Source organism: Hippopotamus amphibius, chromosome X (genome assembly GCF_030028045.1).
Source record: "Hippopotamus amphibius kiboko isolate mHipAmp2 chromosome X, mHipAmp2.hap2, whole genome shotgun sequence".
NCBI classification, from domain to species: domain Eukaryota; kingdom Metazoa; phylum Chordata; class Mammalia; order Artiodactyla; family Hippopotamidae; genus Hippopotamus; species Hippopotamus amphibius.
The window spans coordinates 103702130-103714993 of record NC_080203.1 but is presented as its reverse complement, the minus strand read 5'-3'; the positions used below and the strand labels follow the sequence as shown (position 1 = coordinate 103714993).

The 12864-nt window shown below is 39.5% G+C and overlaps 1 protein-coding gene across 3 annotated transcripts in view; it reads left to right on the top strand.

Moving 5' to 3' along the window:
- The first annotated feature begins 221 nt into the window (after positions 1–221).
- PRRG1 (proline rich and Gla domain 1) overlaps positions 222–12864 on the top strand; it is a 132250-nt gene continuing 119607 nt past the window's right edge. The window contains exons 1-2 of one of the 3 annotated variants that reach the window (XM_057718661.1): positions 282–319; positions 5645–5737. Coding sequence is in view for 1 of the 3 variants with exons in the window: in XM_057718659.1 (XP_057574642.1) it covers positions 1337–1358 (22 nt within the window). In the remaining 2 variants the exon portion in view is untranslated. Of the gene's footprint in view, positions 320–1103; positions 1359–5644; positions 5738–12864 lie in introns of those variants that run through there. The other 2 variants (XM_057718660.1, XM_057718659.1) reach the window with 2 other exon arrangements.

Below are 12864 nucleotides of genomic sequence, written 5' to 3'. Positions count from 1 at the left end.
GTGCGCGGGGTGCACCCAGGGACCTCGACGACTTCTCTTGCCAGTGTTATTTATAAACAGATCTCAAGAGTGGAACGCTCTAACCAGGCTGAGTGCTAGTTCTTCCGGACCGAGGCGGCGGCGGCCCCGCCCCTCTGTTTCCCACCCTGCCTGGCCCCTCCCCTCCTCTCCCGACTCCGCCCGGGCCCCGCCCCTGCCGCTTCCCACCTCCTTTCCCGTCGGCTCCTGGCTCCAGGCTCAGACCGGGCTCGGCGGCGGTGGGAGCGCGCAAGCGCGGTTGGCGGCAGGCAGAGCACAGAGTAGTGGCGCGGGGCGCGCGGTGAGTGCGGTGGCCGCGCGGGGCTCGCGGCCGGGGAACGTGGTTCGGGCCGAGCGTCCGGGGAGGGCTCGGAGTGTGTGCGGGTGACGGCCCCGGGAGACGTCGGTCCCTTAGGGAGAAACCTGCCAGACGTGCGGCAGCGGGGTTGGCCGCGCCGCTGGAGGGTGTCCGGCCCGGCCGCGTGGGGAGCGGCGTGCGTGGTGGCGGGAGCGGGCGAGGGTATGTGTGAGGAGAGAAATCGAAGGAAAGGGCTCCGGAGGCTGGAAGTCCGGACTTAGCCTTGGCAGAATCGGGAGCCTTGCCAAGGGCGCTGGAGGGTGTCCCAGCTTCAAGTTCAGTACCCCCGCTTGGTGCCCCTGAGCGGCGGGCGTCCCGGGCCCATCCCTTCCCCCGCGCTGCCGTCTCGGAGTGCAGAGTTGCCAGGAACATTCCTCGTCGCGGGGGGAGAGGATTTGGAGGAGGTGGGCTGTCGCACCAGGCTTGTGCCAAGGAAGGCGTGGCATTCGTGTGACTTTCTTCACCCCGCCCCGGGAATGTGTCCGTCTTCTGGTACATTGTGCTCATGGACATTTTAACAAAGGCTATGACTGTTTTCTAGGCAGCGGCGGGTGACAGCGGGGGCGGTCGGTGGAGGGGAGGTGCACGAGGTCGCGGTGCGGCCCTGGAGGACGGGGGAGCGAAGGAGGGGCAGACGTGGGGAGAGTGGAAGGCAGGGAACAACCCTCCTGCCCCAGCTTTTTCCTCCTTCCTGGTCCGCTGATTTTGATCAGTGGTAAGAAACAGCCTCGAGAGGGATATGAGTGGAAATGAGTGTGTGTGTTCAGACTGGCTGCAGCCATTGGTTTTGGAATTGTGCTGTTGATGTATTTTCTAAGTGTCCCTTAAGGAGAGAGGCGAAGCTAATGGAATTTAGGAGGAAATAATTGAACGGAAGGATGAAGAGGTGGCGTGTCAAAATTTAGAGTTAAATTAATGCCTTGAGATAGTCATAGTATAAATTAAGCCAAACTTTGAAGGATGTGGAGGTGTGAAAGTCAGGGTAAGTGGAAGTTGTTTAGGCTGCGGTTGATTGCTTCAATCAAGAGTGGAGTGTGTGTGTGTGTGTGTGTGTGTGTGTGTGTGTGTGTGTGTGTGTGTGTGTGTGTGTGTGTGTGTGTGTAGATGCTGCTAAGTTCTTCAGCAGATTCACTTTAGAACCCTTAAAAATGATACTGGGGATATAAAACACCAGGGCAAATGTAATTTTGGAGAAGATTCTGAGGCTTTCATTTTCAAGCTTAGGATCTTTATGGAAAGTAGTATATGTGTTCCCAAGCATAGATATTGATATTTTTACTCATTTGTTTAACTTAATACAATAAAACAAACTGAACTTCTTCCTCCTCCACCCCTTTCCCTTGATTGTGAATCCTGTTTTATAAACATTTACTTTCAGATCTGAAGTGTGTTTAAAGGTGCAGTCCCCCCTCCAACCCCCAAATCAACAGGATTTCATCTTATGTTATTGTCATTTTACTCTTTCTTTTCCTGTTATGTTAAGTGCTGCTAACATTCCCAGGTTTGGGGAGGGAGGTGTTAGGGATACTTCCCTTTTCCAGTGCCTAACGAACTCCTATTCATCCTTTCAGACTCAGCCCAATTCACCGCTTGGAAAAATTGCCAGATCCCTCAGAATGAATTAATCACCCCCCTTTCTGGTAAACTAACATTACTGGCTTTATTTCTCTCTTACTGGAACCTCAGTCTTCTTTGTTATCCCAGTACCTAGGGCTACTGGGTATGTACTAAGTGCCTACAGTTAGATGTTAATAAGTGCTGTTAGAATGATAGTAATTGGTATCACATGAAGTTCATGGGGTACTAGAAGAAATTCAGAATGCTGAAATTATATTTAGTATATGAACAACATAGTTTGGAATATGGATAAGAAATAAGTATGGAAATATGTTCCCATGTAGTCTGTGGATTATCCTTCTAAAAGAGGTGCAAAAGCTTTGCAGATATAGGCAAAATAGACATCAGAAAAAGGCCAGTTTTTAAAATTTTATTTCTTTTTAATACATCTTTATTGGAGTATAATTGCTTCACAATGTTGTGTTAGTTTCTGCTGTACAGCAAAGTGTATCAGCTATATTTATACATATATCTCCATATCCCCTCCCTCCCACCCTCCCCACCAATTTTTTTTAAAAAGTCAACTTCTGACACTGAAACTAGTGAAAAGTCAACATGAAACAGAGATGAATCATTTGTAGAAAGACGCAAATAGGGTGCTGCTGGAATTTAGGAAATTTGTAAGCGGATCACACTGGCCAGATGGTGTCTCCTGAAGGCTAATAGAACTGAAGAAGCTGTAACCCATTAGACCAGTTAGAGAGGCTAATCAATTGTATTATTCTCCTCCTAAACCGTAAGGTGATTTGAGTATTTGGCAAATGAGTCTCTTCATATTATAGTGCCCTTAGTAGGCTTGTCCTGACTGTTTCTGCCAGCCAGTTCTCCTAACTCCGCCTGCATCACTGGGCTTCCAGTCACCTCTGGCTCATAACAGAAATTACCTTCCTCTTGCTCCTTACCGCTCAAGCTCATCACCCCCAAACCTAGCTTTGTCTGCTAAATGGATTTACCCATTGGAGACAATATGGTGAGCAAATGATTACTCAGTTTGTAAGTGAATAGAATTGATACTTTAGTTTTAAAAATAAGTCAGGATTGACTACTTGGTTACTCCAGGTTTCTGTGCCTGCAAAGCAGAAAACCTCTTCTGGCTCTTAGTAAACTTATAAGTTTTCACCCCTCATTTGAGTTATCCCCTCTCTATCTAAATGTAAAGGCTCTTTTTCTTCACGTCACTTTTTAAGTAATATATAATATCAACCATTGTTCCCCCCCAAAGCACTCCAAGTTAGTGTCTGATTTTTGTCAGTAAAACTTGGGAATCAGAATGAGGAGCCTCCATAAACCTTTTTTTAGAAAAGAGTTCTACATGCTCTGTGGTCTGTTGACATATTGAAAAAAATAATTCCCAACTACTGTGATTAAGGCTTCCTACTTAAAACTTTCCTCACCTAGACTTCCTCCCTTATTTCTGGTTTTTCTTCTAATTCTTTGACCAGTCAACTGCACTCACTTCCACCGAAGTCTTCTTAGGATTCTGTCCAACACGCTTTCTTTCCCACTCTTTGCAGGAGATAATATAGTGATCAAGCACATGAAATTTGCAGGCAAGATGTCAAGCATCTTCCTCTGTCAAGTTTCCTCATCTATAAAAATGATAACACCTGATACGTGAGATAAGGTATATTAACAGCGTATCATAATATCTAGCACATACTAATTGCCCTAAAAATGGTAGCTATCATTATTTGTAATTGCCATTTCTTATGACAACCACTATAATTTCAGTAGCAGTTGACTTCAAAATATGCATGTATTGACATCTACTGGGATTGAGCTTCAGTCCTGTGATTGTAGAGTCCTCCCATATTTCTAAAACAGGTGGCTTAGCACAGTGGTTCCCAAACATCAGCATGCATAATAATCACAAGAATGCATAGATTTCTGGGCCACATCCCTAGATGTCTGGGATGGGGCCTGAGGAATTTTCATTTCTTACAAGTTTCCAAATGATAATGCTGCTGCTGTCCCTCGGATCCCATTGAGTAGCACTGATCTAGATGGCATTAAGACAAGTTGGCAGGGAGGAAGGGAGACCAAAAAAAAAAAAAACCAAAAAGTTATCGAAGAGAGGAGCATGCTTAAAGCTGGTGGTATCAGATGTCTTGTAAAGATTGGAAAGGATAAAACTAAGAGAATACAATTGGGTTTGGTGACCAGGAGCCTTTTTGTTTGTTTTTCACGTGTATCAGATACGGAGGGTTGTTTAATTATACTCCTCAGTTGGTGGAATATTATCATTATTATGACCAGAAAAAACATATGGCAGCTATTCGAGGAAATGGTTCTTAATCTGGGGTGTGCATTAGACTGTGTTGGGGAGCTGTTTTCACCAGCATACTTATGGTTAGTGCCCTTACCCCCAGTGCAAACTCATCAAGTCGGAATTTCAGAGCGTGTAACCTGGGCATGAAAAAATTCCGGGAGATTTTTGTGTACACCCTGGTTAAGAACCACTTCTTCGAGCAATGATGGTCAGGAAATAGATGCCATGAAAATTAACCAGTTTTTTGGTAAATTGTTGATGAAGGGAGAAGAGAAGAAAAAAAACCAGAGTTTGAGAATTTTAAGGGATCAAGAAAAATAGCAATGTGTAAAAAGAGGAGAAAAGCCTGCTGGAGCATTTGAAGGTGTAATGCTAAGGGGATGTAATTGATGAAATAGAGAACTGGATCCAGAGAGCAGGAGGGAATAGAATCAGGCCCCAAGAGAACAGAGGGGGAAAGAATGAGGGAAGAAAAATAAATCTAAATGTAGAGAGGGGAGAAGCCGAAGGAACGCTCTTTAAGGGCAGTTTCAATGGAACTTAAATAGTCCATGAACTCTATGGATTTTTCAAGTTTAGTAATGCAGATGAATAAACTAGTCAGTTTCGTTACTCCAGCTACCTCTAAAGGTTACACAATTGTGTTTTTTCACAGCTTTTCTCATTAAGGAGAATTTTTTGAAATGAAGTCCAGACATGCTGTGCTGTAATGTTATTGCCCCAGCCCTTGCCATGAAAGATTGACACATCATAAGTATTTATATGATTATTATTCAACAAATGTTTGAGTGCCTCTCAATTGCCAGGCATTGTTCTAAGCACTAAGGATACAGCAGTGAATAAAATATTTGTATTTTATTGGAAATTTCTGTCCTCAAGGAGCTTACATCCTATTTGAGGGAGGAAGATAATAAAATAAATAAAATATAAGTGTGCATGTGTGCACGCTCTGTGTGTGTGTATACACACACGTGTACCTCTATAGGTATTCACCAATAGGTGAACAGAGTGTGTTGGATGGCAGTGATCAGGGAAGACTTTGCTGTCAGCAAAGACTTGGAAGAGATGAGAAAACCATTTATTTGGAGGACAAGCTTTCTGGGCACAGACAGCAGCAAGTATAGGGGTCCTGAGGTGGTGCCTTTTTGAGACCTTTTTGCTAAGAATCACAAAACAGTCCCTGTGGCTAGAGTAGCATGAATGAGTGGGGATGAATAAGAAGAAACAGGGTCAGATAAGTAAGAAGGTGTGTTGGAGGGTGGGAAGAGCATGTACGGTTATTCAGCTCATTATGAGAAGACACTGTAAGGTTATTGAGTGGGAAGGAAAGCCATAAAGGGCTTGAAGAGTGAAATGATGCGATCTGATTTCTGTTTTGCAAGGATCAATCTGAGTGCTTCGTGGAGAATAAATTGTAAGGGGAGCAAGAACAGAAGAGAGCAATTCGAGGAGAGGTTGTGGTGACGTGCACCAAGGTAGTATGATGCTGGAGGTATGATGAGTGATCAGATTTCCTGCTTACTTAGAAGGGGAATGTGAAAAGGATGAGAGTCAAGGATGATGCCAAGGATTTTGATCTGAGCAACTAGAAGGATGGAGTGCTATTTAGTGAGATATGGATGATTGTTGGAGAAGAAAATTTGAGAGAAGGAAGACCAAGAATTCAATGTCTGAGTATTTGATATCCAGCTGGAATTCAGGAGAGTGGCATGGGTGGACAGGGAACTCTGGGAATGAATCAGATCATTACAAGGGAAGAGAAGGGGTCACTCCTTTGCTTAGAAAAATTAATGAACTGTTTTTTTAGAGCATTTTAGGTTCACAGCAAAAGTGAGCAGAAAATACAGACGTTCCATATACCCCCAACATCCTGCAACATAGTGGTACCTTTGTTATAAGCAGTGAACCTGCACTGACACATCATTATCACCTAAAGTCCATAATTTACATTAGAGTTCACTCTTGGTATTGTACATTCTGTGGGTTTGGACAAATGTTTAATGGCATGCATTTGCCATTGTAACATCATACAGAATAGTTTCACTGCCTTGGAAGTCCTCTGTGCTCTGCCTGTGGATCCCTGGCAACCCTGGTCTTTTTACTGTTTCCATAGATTTACATTTTCTAGAATGTCATATCGTTGGAATTACACAGTATGTGAACTTTTTATATCGGCTTCTTTCACATAGCAATATGCAGTTAATTTTCATCCATGTCTTTTCATGGCTTGATAGCTCATTTCTTTCCAGTGCTAAATAATATTCAATTGTCTGGATATATCACAATTTATCCATTAACTTACTGTAGGACGTCTTGATTGCTTCCAAGTTTTGGCAGTTGTGAATAAAGCTGCCGTAAACATCTGTGCGTAGGTTTTTTTTGTGGACACAATTGCTGGATCATATGGTAAGAGTATGTTTCTAAGAAACTGCCAGATTATATTCCAAAGTGGCTGTACCATTTTGCATTTCCACCTAAAATGGATGAGAATTCCTGTTGCTCCACATCTTCACCAGCCTTTGGTCTTGTCAGTGTTTTGGATTTTGGTCATTCAGATAGGTGTGTGGTAATCTCATTGCTTTAATTTGGAATTTACCAATGGTATAAGATATTGAACATCTTTTCATATGCTTACTTGCTATGTGTATATCTTCTTTCTTGAGGTGTCTGTTCAGATCCTTTGCCCATTTTTTAAATCAGGTTGTTCATTTTCTTACTGAGTTTTAAGAGTGTTTTGGTATATTTTGGATAATACTCCTTTATCGGATATCTGTTTTGCAAGTATTTCCTCTCAGACTGTGGCTTGTCTTCTCATCCTTTTAACATTCTTTCACAGAGCAAAAGTTTTTAATTTTAATGAAATCCAGCTTATCAATTTATTTCTTCCACAGATCATGCCTTTAGTGTTGTATGTAAAAGTCATTGCCATATCCAAAGCCAATTAGGTTTTCTCCTATGCTTAACTTATAAAACTTGCAGGAGTTTTATAGTTTTGTGTTTTACATTTGGTCTTTGATCCATTGTGAGTTAAATTTTTGAAGGGTGTAAGTCTCTGTCTAGATTCATTTTTTTTCTTTGTAAGTGAATGTTCAGTTGTTACAGCACCATTTGGTGAAAAGACTATCTTTGCCCGATTATGTTGCCTTTGCTCCTTTGTTAACAATCAGTTGACTATATTTATTTGGGTCTTTTTTCTGGGCTCTCTGTTTTATTCCATTGATCTGTTTGTGTTCTTTCTCAATACCACACTCTCTTGATTACTGTACCTTTATCGTAATTCTGTAAATGGCGTTGAGTCAGTCTTCCGACTTTGTTCTCCTTCAATATTGAGTTGACTCTTTTAGGTCTTTTGCCTCTCCATATACATTTTGGAATAGGTTTGTTGATATCTACAAAATAACTTGCTAGATTTTAATTGAGATTGTGTTGAATCTATTGATCAACTTGACATCTTGACACTATTGAGTCTATCCATGAATATGGAATAATTCTCCATTTATTTAGTTCTTCTTTGATATCTTTTGTCACAATTTGGAGGAATTTTCCTCATAGACTTTGTACAAATTTTTTAGATTTATACATACGTGATTCATTTTGGGGGGTAAGTACTAATATAAATGGTAATATATAAATATACATATATATATACTTTTTTAAAATTTATCATTCATTGGCTGTGTTGGGTGTCCGTTGCTGAACATGGGCCTTGTCTAATTGCGGCAAGCAGGAGCCACTCCCGGTTGCGGTGCGCAGGCTTCTCACTGCGGTGGCCCCTCCTGCTGCGGAGCACGGGCTCCAGGCGCACGGGGTTCAGTAGTTGCGGCACAAAGGCCCAACAGCTGCGGCTCATGGGGTCCAAAGCACAGGCCCAACAGTTGTGGCGCATGGGCCCAGCCACTCCGAGGCATGTGGGATCCTACTGCAGCAGAGATCGAACCCACGTGCCCTGCATTGGCAGGCGGACTCCCAACCACTGCGCCACCCAGGAAATCCCAATGGTAATATATTTTTGATTTCCTATTCCATTTATTTATTGCCAGTATATAGGAAATTGATTAACTTTTGCATATGAATCTTGTATCTTGCAACACTGCTCTCATTGCTTATTAGTTCCAGGAGGTTTTGTTGTTGTTGTTGATTCTTTTGGATTTTCTACATTGACAATAATGCCATCTGTGAACGAAGATAGTTTGATTTCTTATTTACCAGTCTGCAACTTGGAAAAAAGTGGTGAGAGGGGACATGATTGCCTTGTTCCTTATCTTAGTTGGGAAGCTTTGAGTTTCTCCTTATTAGGTATGATGTTAGCTGTAGGTGATTTGTAGATATTCTTAACAAGTTAAGGAATTTCCCCTCTATTCCTAATTTTCTGAGAGTTCTTAATCATGAATAGGTGTTGGATTTTGTCAAGTCCTTTTTCTGCATCTACTGATAAGATCATGTTATTTTTCTTCTCTAGCCTATTGATGTGATGGATTACATTAATTGATCTTCAAATATTGAATCAGCCTTGCGTACCCAGAATAAATCTCACTTGGTTATGGTGTGTAATTCTTTTTATACATTTTTGCATTCGATTTGCTAATCTTTTGTTGAGGATTTTTGCATGTATGTTCATGAGAGATACTAGTCTGTACTTTTCTTTTCCTGTAATGTCTTTCTCTGGTTTTGGTATTAGGGTAATTCTGGCCTCATGAGTTAGGAAGTATTCCCTTGGTTCAGTTCTATCTTCTGGAAGAGATTATAGAAAATTGGTGTAGTTTGTCATTAGGGGTTTGATAGAATTCACAGGTGAACCCATCTGGGCCTATTGCTTTCTGTTTTGGAAGGTTATTAATTTTTGATTCAATTTCTTTAATATATATAGGCCTATTCATATTGTCTGTTTCTTCTTGCGTGAGTTTTGGCAGATTGACTCTTTCAAGGAATTGGTTTGTTTAATCTAGGTTATGAAATTTGTGGGCATGGGTTTGTTCATAATAACCTTTTATTAACCTTTTAATGTCTGCATGAGACCTGTTGTGATGTCTTTTATTTCATTTCTGATATTGTAATTTGTCTTTTTTTTGTTTGTTTTTTTAGCTTGGCTGGAAGTTTATCAGTTTTAACAAAGAATTAGGTTTTGGTTTTACTTTCTCTGTTGATTTCTTATTTTCAATTTCATCGATAACTGCTCTAATTTTTATTATTTCTCTTCTTTTGCTTACTTTGAATTTAATTTGCTCTTTTCTGGCTTTCTAAGGTGGAAGCTTAGATTTTTCTTCTTTTTTTTTTTTCTTCTTTTTTAATATATGCATTCAATGCTATAAATTTCCCTCTAAGCACTGCTTTCACTGCATTCCATAGTGTTTGGTAAGTTGCATTTGCATTTTCATTTAGTTCAAAATATTTTAAAATTTATTTTGAGAGTCCTTCGTTGACCCCTGTGTTTTTTAGAAGTGAGTTGTTTAATCAGCATATATTTTAGGATTTTGCAGTTACCTTACAGTTAACTGATTTCTAGTGTAATTCCATTGTGGTCTGAGAGCAGACATTGTATTATTTCTATTCTTTTAAATTTGTTAAGGTTGTGTTTTATGTCCCCAAATGTGGTTTATTTTGGTGCATGTTCCATCGAGCTAGAGAAAAATGTTAATTCTGCTTCTGTTGGATGAAGTAGTCTTTAGATATCAATTATATCCAATTGATTGACAGTGCTGTAGAGTTTGACTATGTGCTTACTGAATTTCTGCCTGCTGGATCTGTTCATTTCTGTTAGAGGAGTGTTATTTAAAGTCTGCAACTATAATAGGGGATTCATCTATTTTTCCTTGCAGTTCTGTCAAATTTTGCCTTATATATTTTAATACCTTGTTATGTGCGTGCACATTGAAGATTGTTATGTCTTCTTGGAGGATCAACCCCTTTATCATTATGTTATAATATTGTCCTCATATCTCTGTCAACTTTCTTTGCCCTGAAGTAGCTCTGTCTGAAATTGATATAGCTGCTCCTGCTTTCTTTTGATTAATTACTAGCATGGTGTATCTTTCTCCATCCCTTTACTTTTTGTCTATATGTGTCTTTATATTTGAAATGGGTTTCTTGAATAGTGCCGTTTACAGCAATGTGGATGAACCTTGAGATTGTCATACTGAGTGAAGTAAGTTAGAGAAAGAGAAATATTGCTTATATGTGGAATCAAAAAAGAAATGATGCAAATGAACTTATTTACAAAACAAACAGACTCACAGACTTAGAGAACCAACTTATGGTTACCCAGGGGGAAGGGATACTTAGGGAGTTTGGGATCGACATGTACACACTGCTATATTTAAAATGGATAAGCAACAAGGACCTACTGTATAGCACAGGGAACTCTGCTCAGTGTTATGTGGCAGCCTGTGTGGGAGGGGTGTTTGGGGGAGAATGGATACATGTGTAAGTATGGCTGAGTCGCTTTGCTGTGCACCTGAAACTATCACAACATTGTTAATCCACTATACTCCAATATAAAATGAAAAGTTAAAAAATTAATAAATAAAATGGGTTTCTTGTAGACAACATATATTTGAGTTTTGGTTTTTTTCATCCAGTCTGTCTTTTCATTGGTATGTTTAGATCATTGCCATTTTAAAGGGATTATTAATATGGTTGGATTAATAACTACCATATTTGTTACTGTTTTCTATTTGTTACCCTTGTTCTTTGTCCCTGTTTTTGTCTTTCATACTTTTTCTGCCTTTTTGTGGTTTTAATTGAGCACTTTATATGAGTCCATTTTCTCTCATTTGTTAGCATATCAAGTATGCTTTTTTTTAAAAAAAACTTTTAACGGTTGCCCTAGCATTTGCTAAATATACATTTCCAACTAATCCAATTCCACTTTCAAATAACTTCATGGATAATGCAAGTACTGTATAATAACAAAACATGCCAAATTCCTCCCTCCTATTCCGTGAATCATTGTTGTCATTCATTTCACTTATACATAAGCATATTATATACACAGTATAAGCATTCATAATTGAATACATTGTTGCTATTATTTTGAACAAACTGTTATCTTTTAGATCACTGAAGAATTAGAAAAAGAAAAGCTTTTATATTACCTTTAGTTACTCATTTTTTTTGATGCACTTCCTTTTTTTAATGTAGATCCTTTTTTTCTGACCTATATTTTCCTTCTCTCTGAAGAACTTGTTTTAACATATCTTGTCAGGCATATCTACTGGCAAAAGGTTTCCTCATTTTTGTTTGTCTGAGGAAGTCTTTCTCTGTCCCTTTTGAAAGATAATTTCTCAGGGTACAGAATTCTGAGTTGGTCGATTTTGTTTCTCTCAACACTATAAATATTTCTCTTCACTCCCTTCTTGTTTGGTTTCTGAGGGAAAGTGAGATGTATAGTTTAACTGTTGAACAACGTGGGGGGTTAATCCAAGTGAGTATAATTTACAGTTATCCCTCTGTATCTGCAGTTCCACTGCATCCGCAAAATCAACCATGGAATTCAGTATTTACTATGAAAAATATCTGTATATAGGTGAGCCCAGGCAGTTCAAACTCAGATTGTTCAAGGGTCTACTTATCTTTGTTCCTCTGTAGGTAAGTTTTTTTTTCTCCCCCTTTGGCCTCTTTCCAGAATTTTTGTCTTTGATTTTCTGCAATTTGACTGTAACATGCCTAGACGTAGCTTTTGTTTCTTTGTTTTTAAGCATTTATCCTACTTGGTGTTCTTTGAGCTTCCTGGATCTGTGGTTTGGTATCTGACATTTATTAGGGAAATTCTCACTCATTATTGCTTCAGATATTGCTTCTGTTCTTTTCTCTGTTTCTTCTTTCTGGTATTCTCATCACACATATGTTACATCTTTTGTTGTTGTCTCAGGGTTCTTGGATACTCTTTTCAGTTTTGGTAAGTTTCTGTTGTCATATTTTCAAGCTTAGCAATTCTTTGCTCAGTTGTGTCCATCCTACTAATGAGCCCATTAAAGGCGTTCTTTATTTCAGTTACAGCGGTTTTGATTGGTAGCATTTCTTTTTGATACTTTCTTAGAGTGTCCATGTCTCTGCTTACATTATCCATCTTTTCTTGCATGTTATTTACTTTTTCCATTAAAACCCATAGTATGTTATTCTTAGTATTTTAAAATTCCTGGTCTGATGATTCTAGCATTCCTGCCATACCTGACTCTGGTTTTGTTTTGATTTTTCTCCCTCTTAACAGGGTTTAGAAGACAACCTCTTGGTATTGCAATACCTTTCATACATGGCAAAGTGATTGGGTTATCCTGAAAACCTGGGGACCATAAAAATAATATTGTCAGTGCAAGTTGACTTTTAGAGTCTCCTAAAGAAATGGCTTTATACAATGTGTGGCAAACTTTTATTCAGCATTTATTGAACACCTTTGCTGTGAAAGGGGTGTGCTTTACCCTTTGTAAAGTAGAAACATAAATATTTCTCTAGAACGTTATTGAGTATAATAAAGTGAGAGTCGAGTAAATTTCCACAAGGCAGGGATAATCAGAGCTCTTAAAAATGCTCAATGGTTGCTTTGCTTTCTCTGTTATTGCATGATAATAGCTGGTATACTTCTTTTCAAGCTCATTCACATACTTAT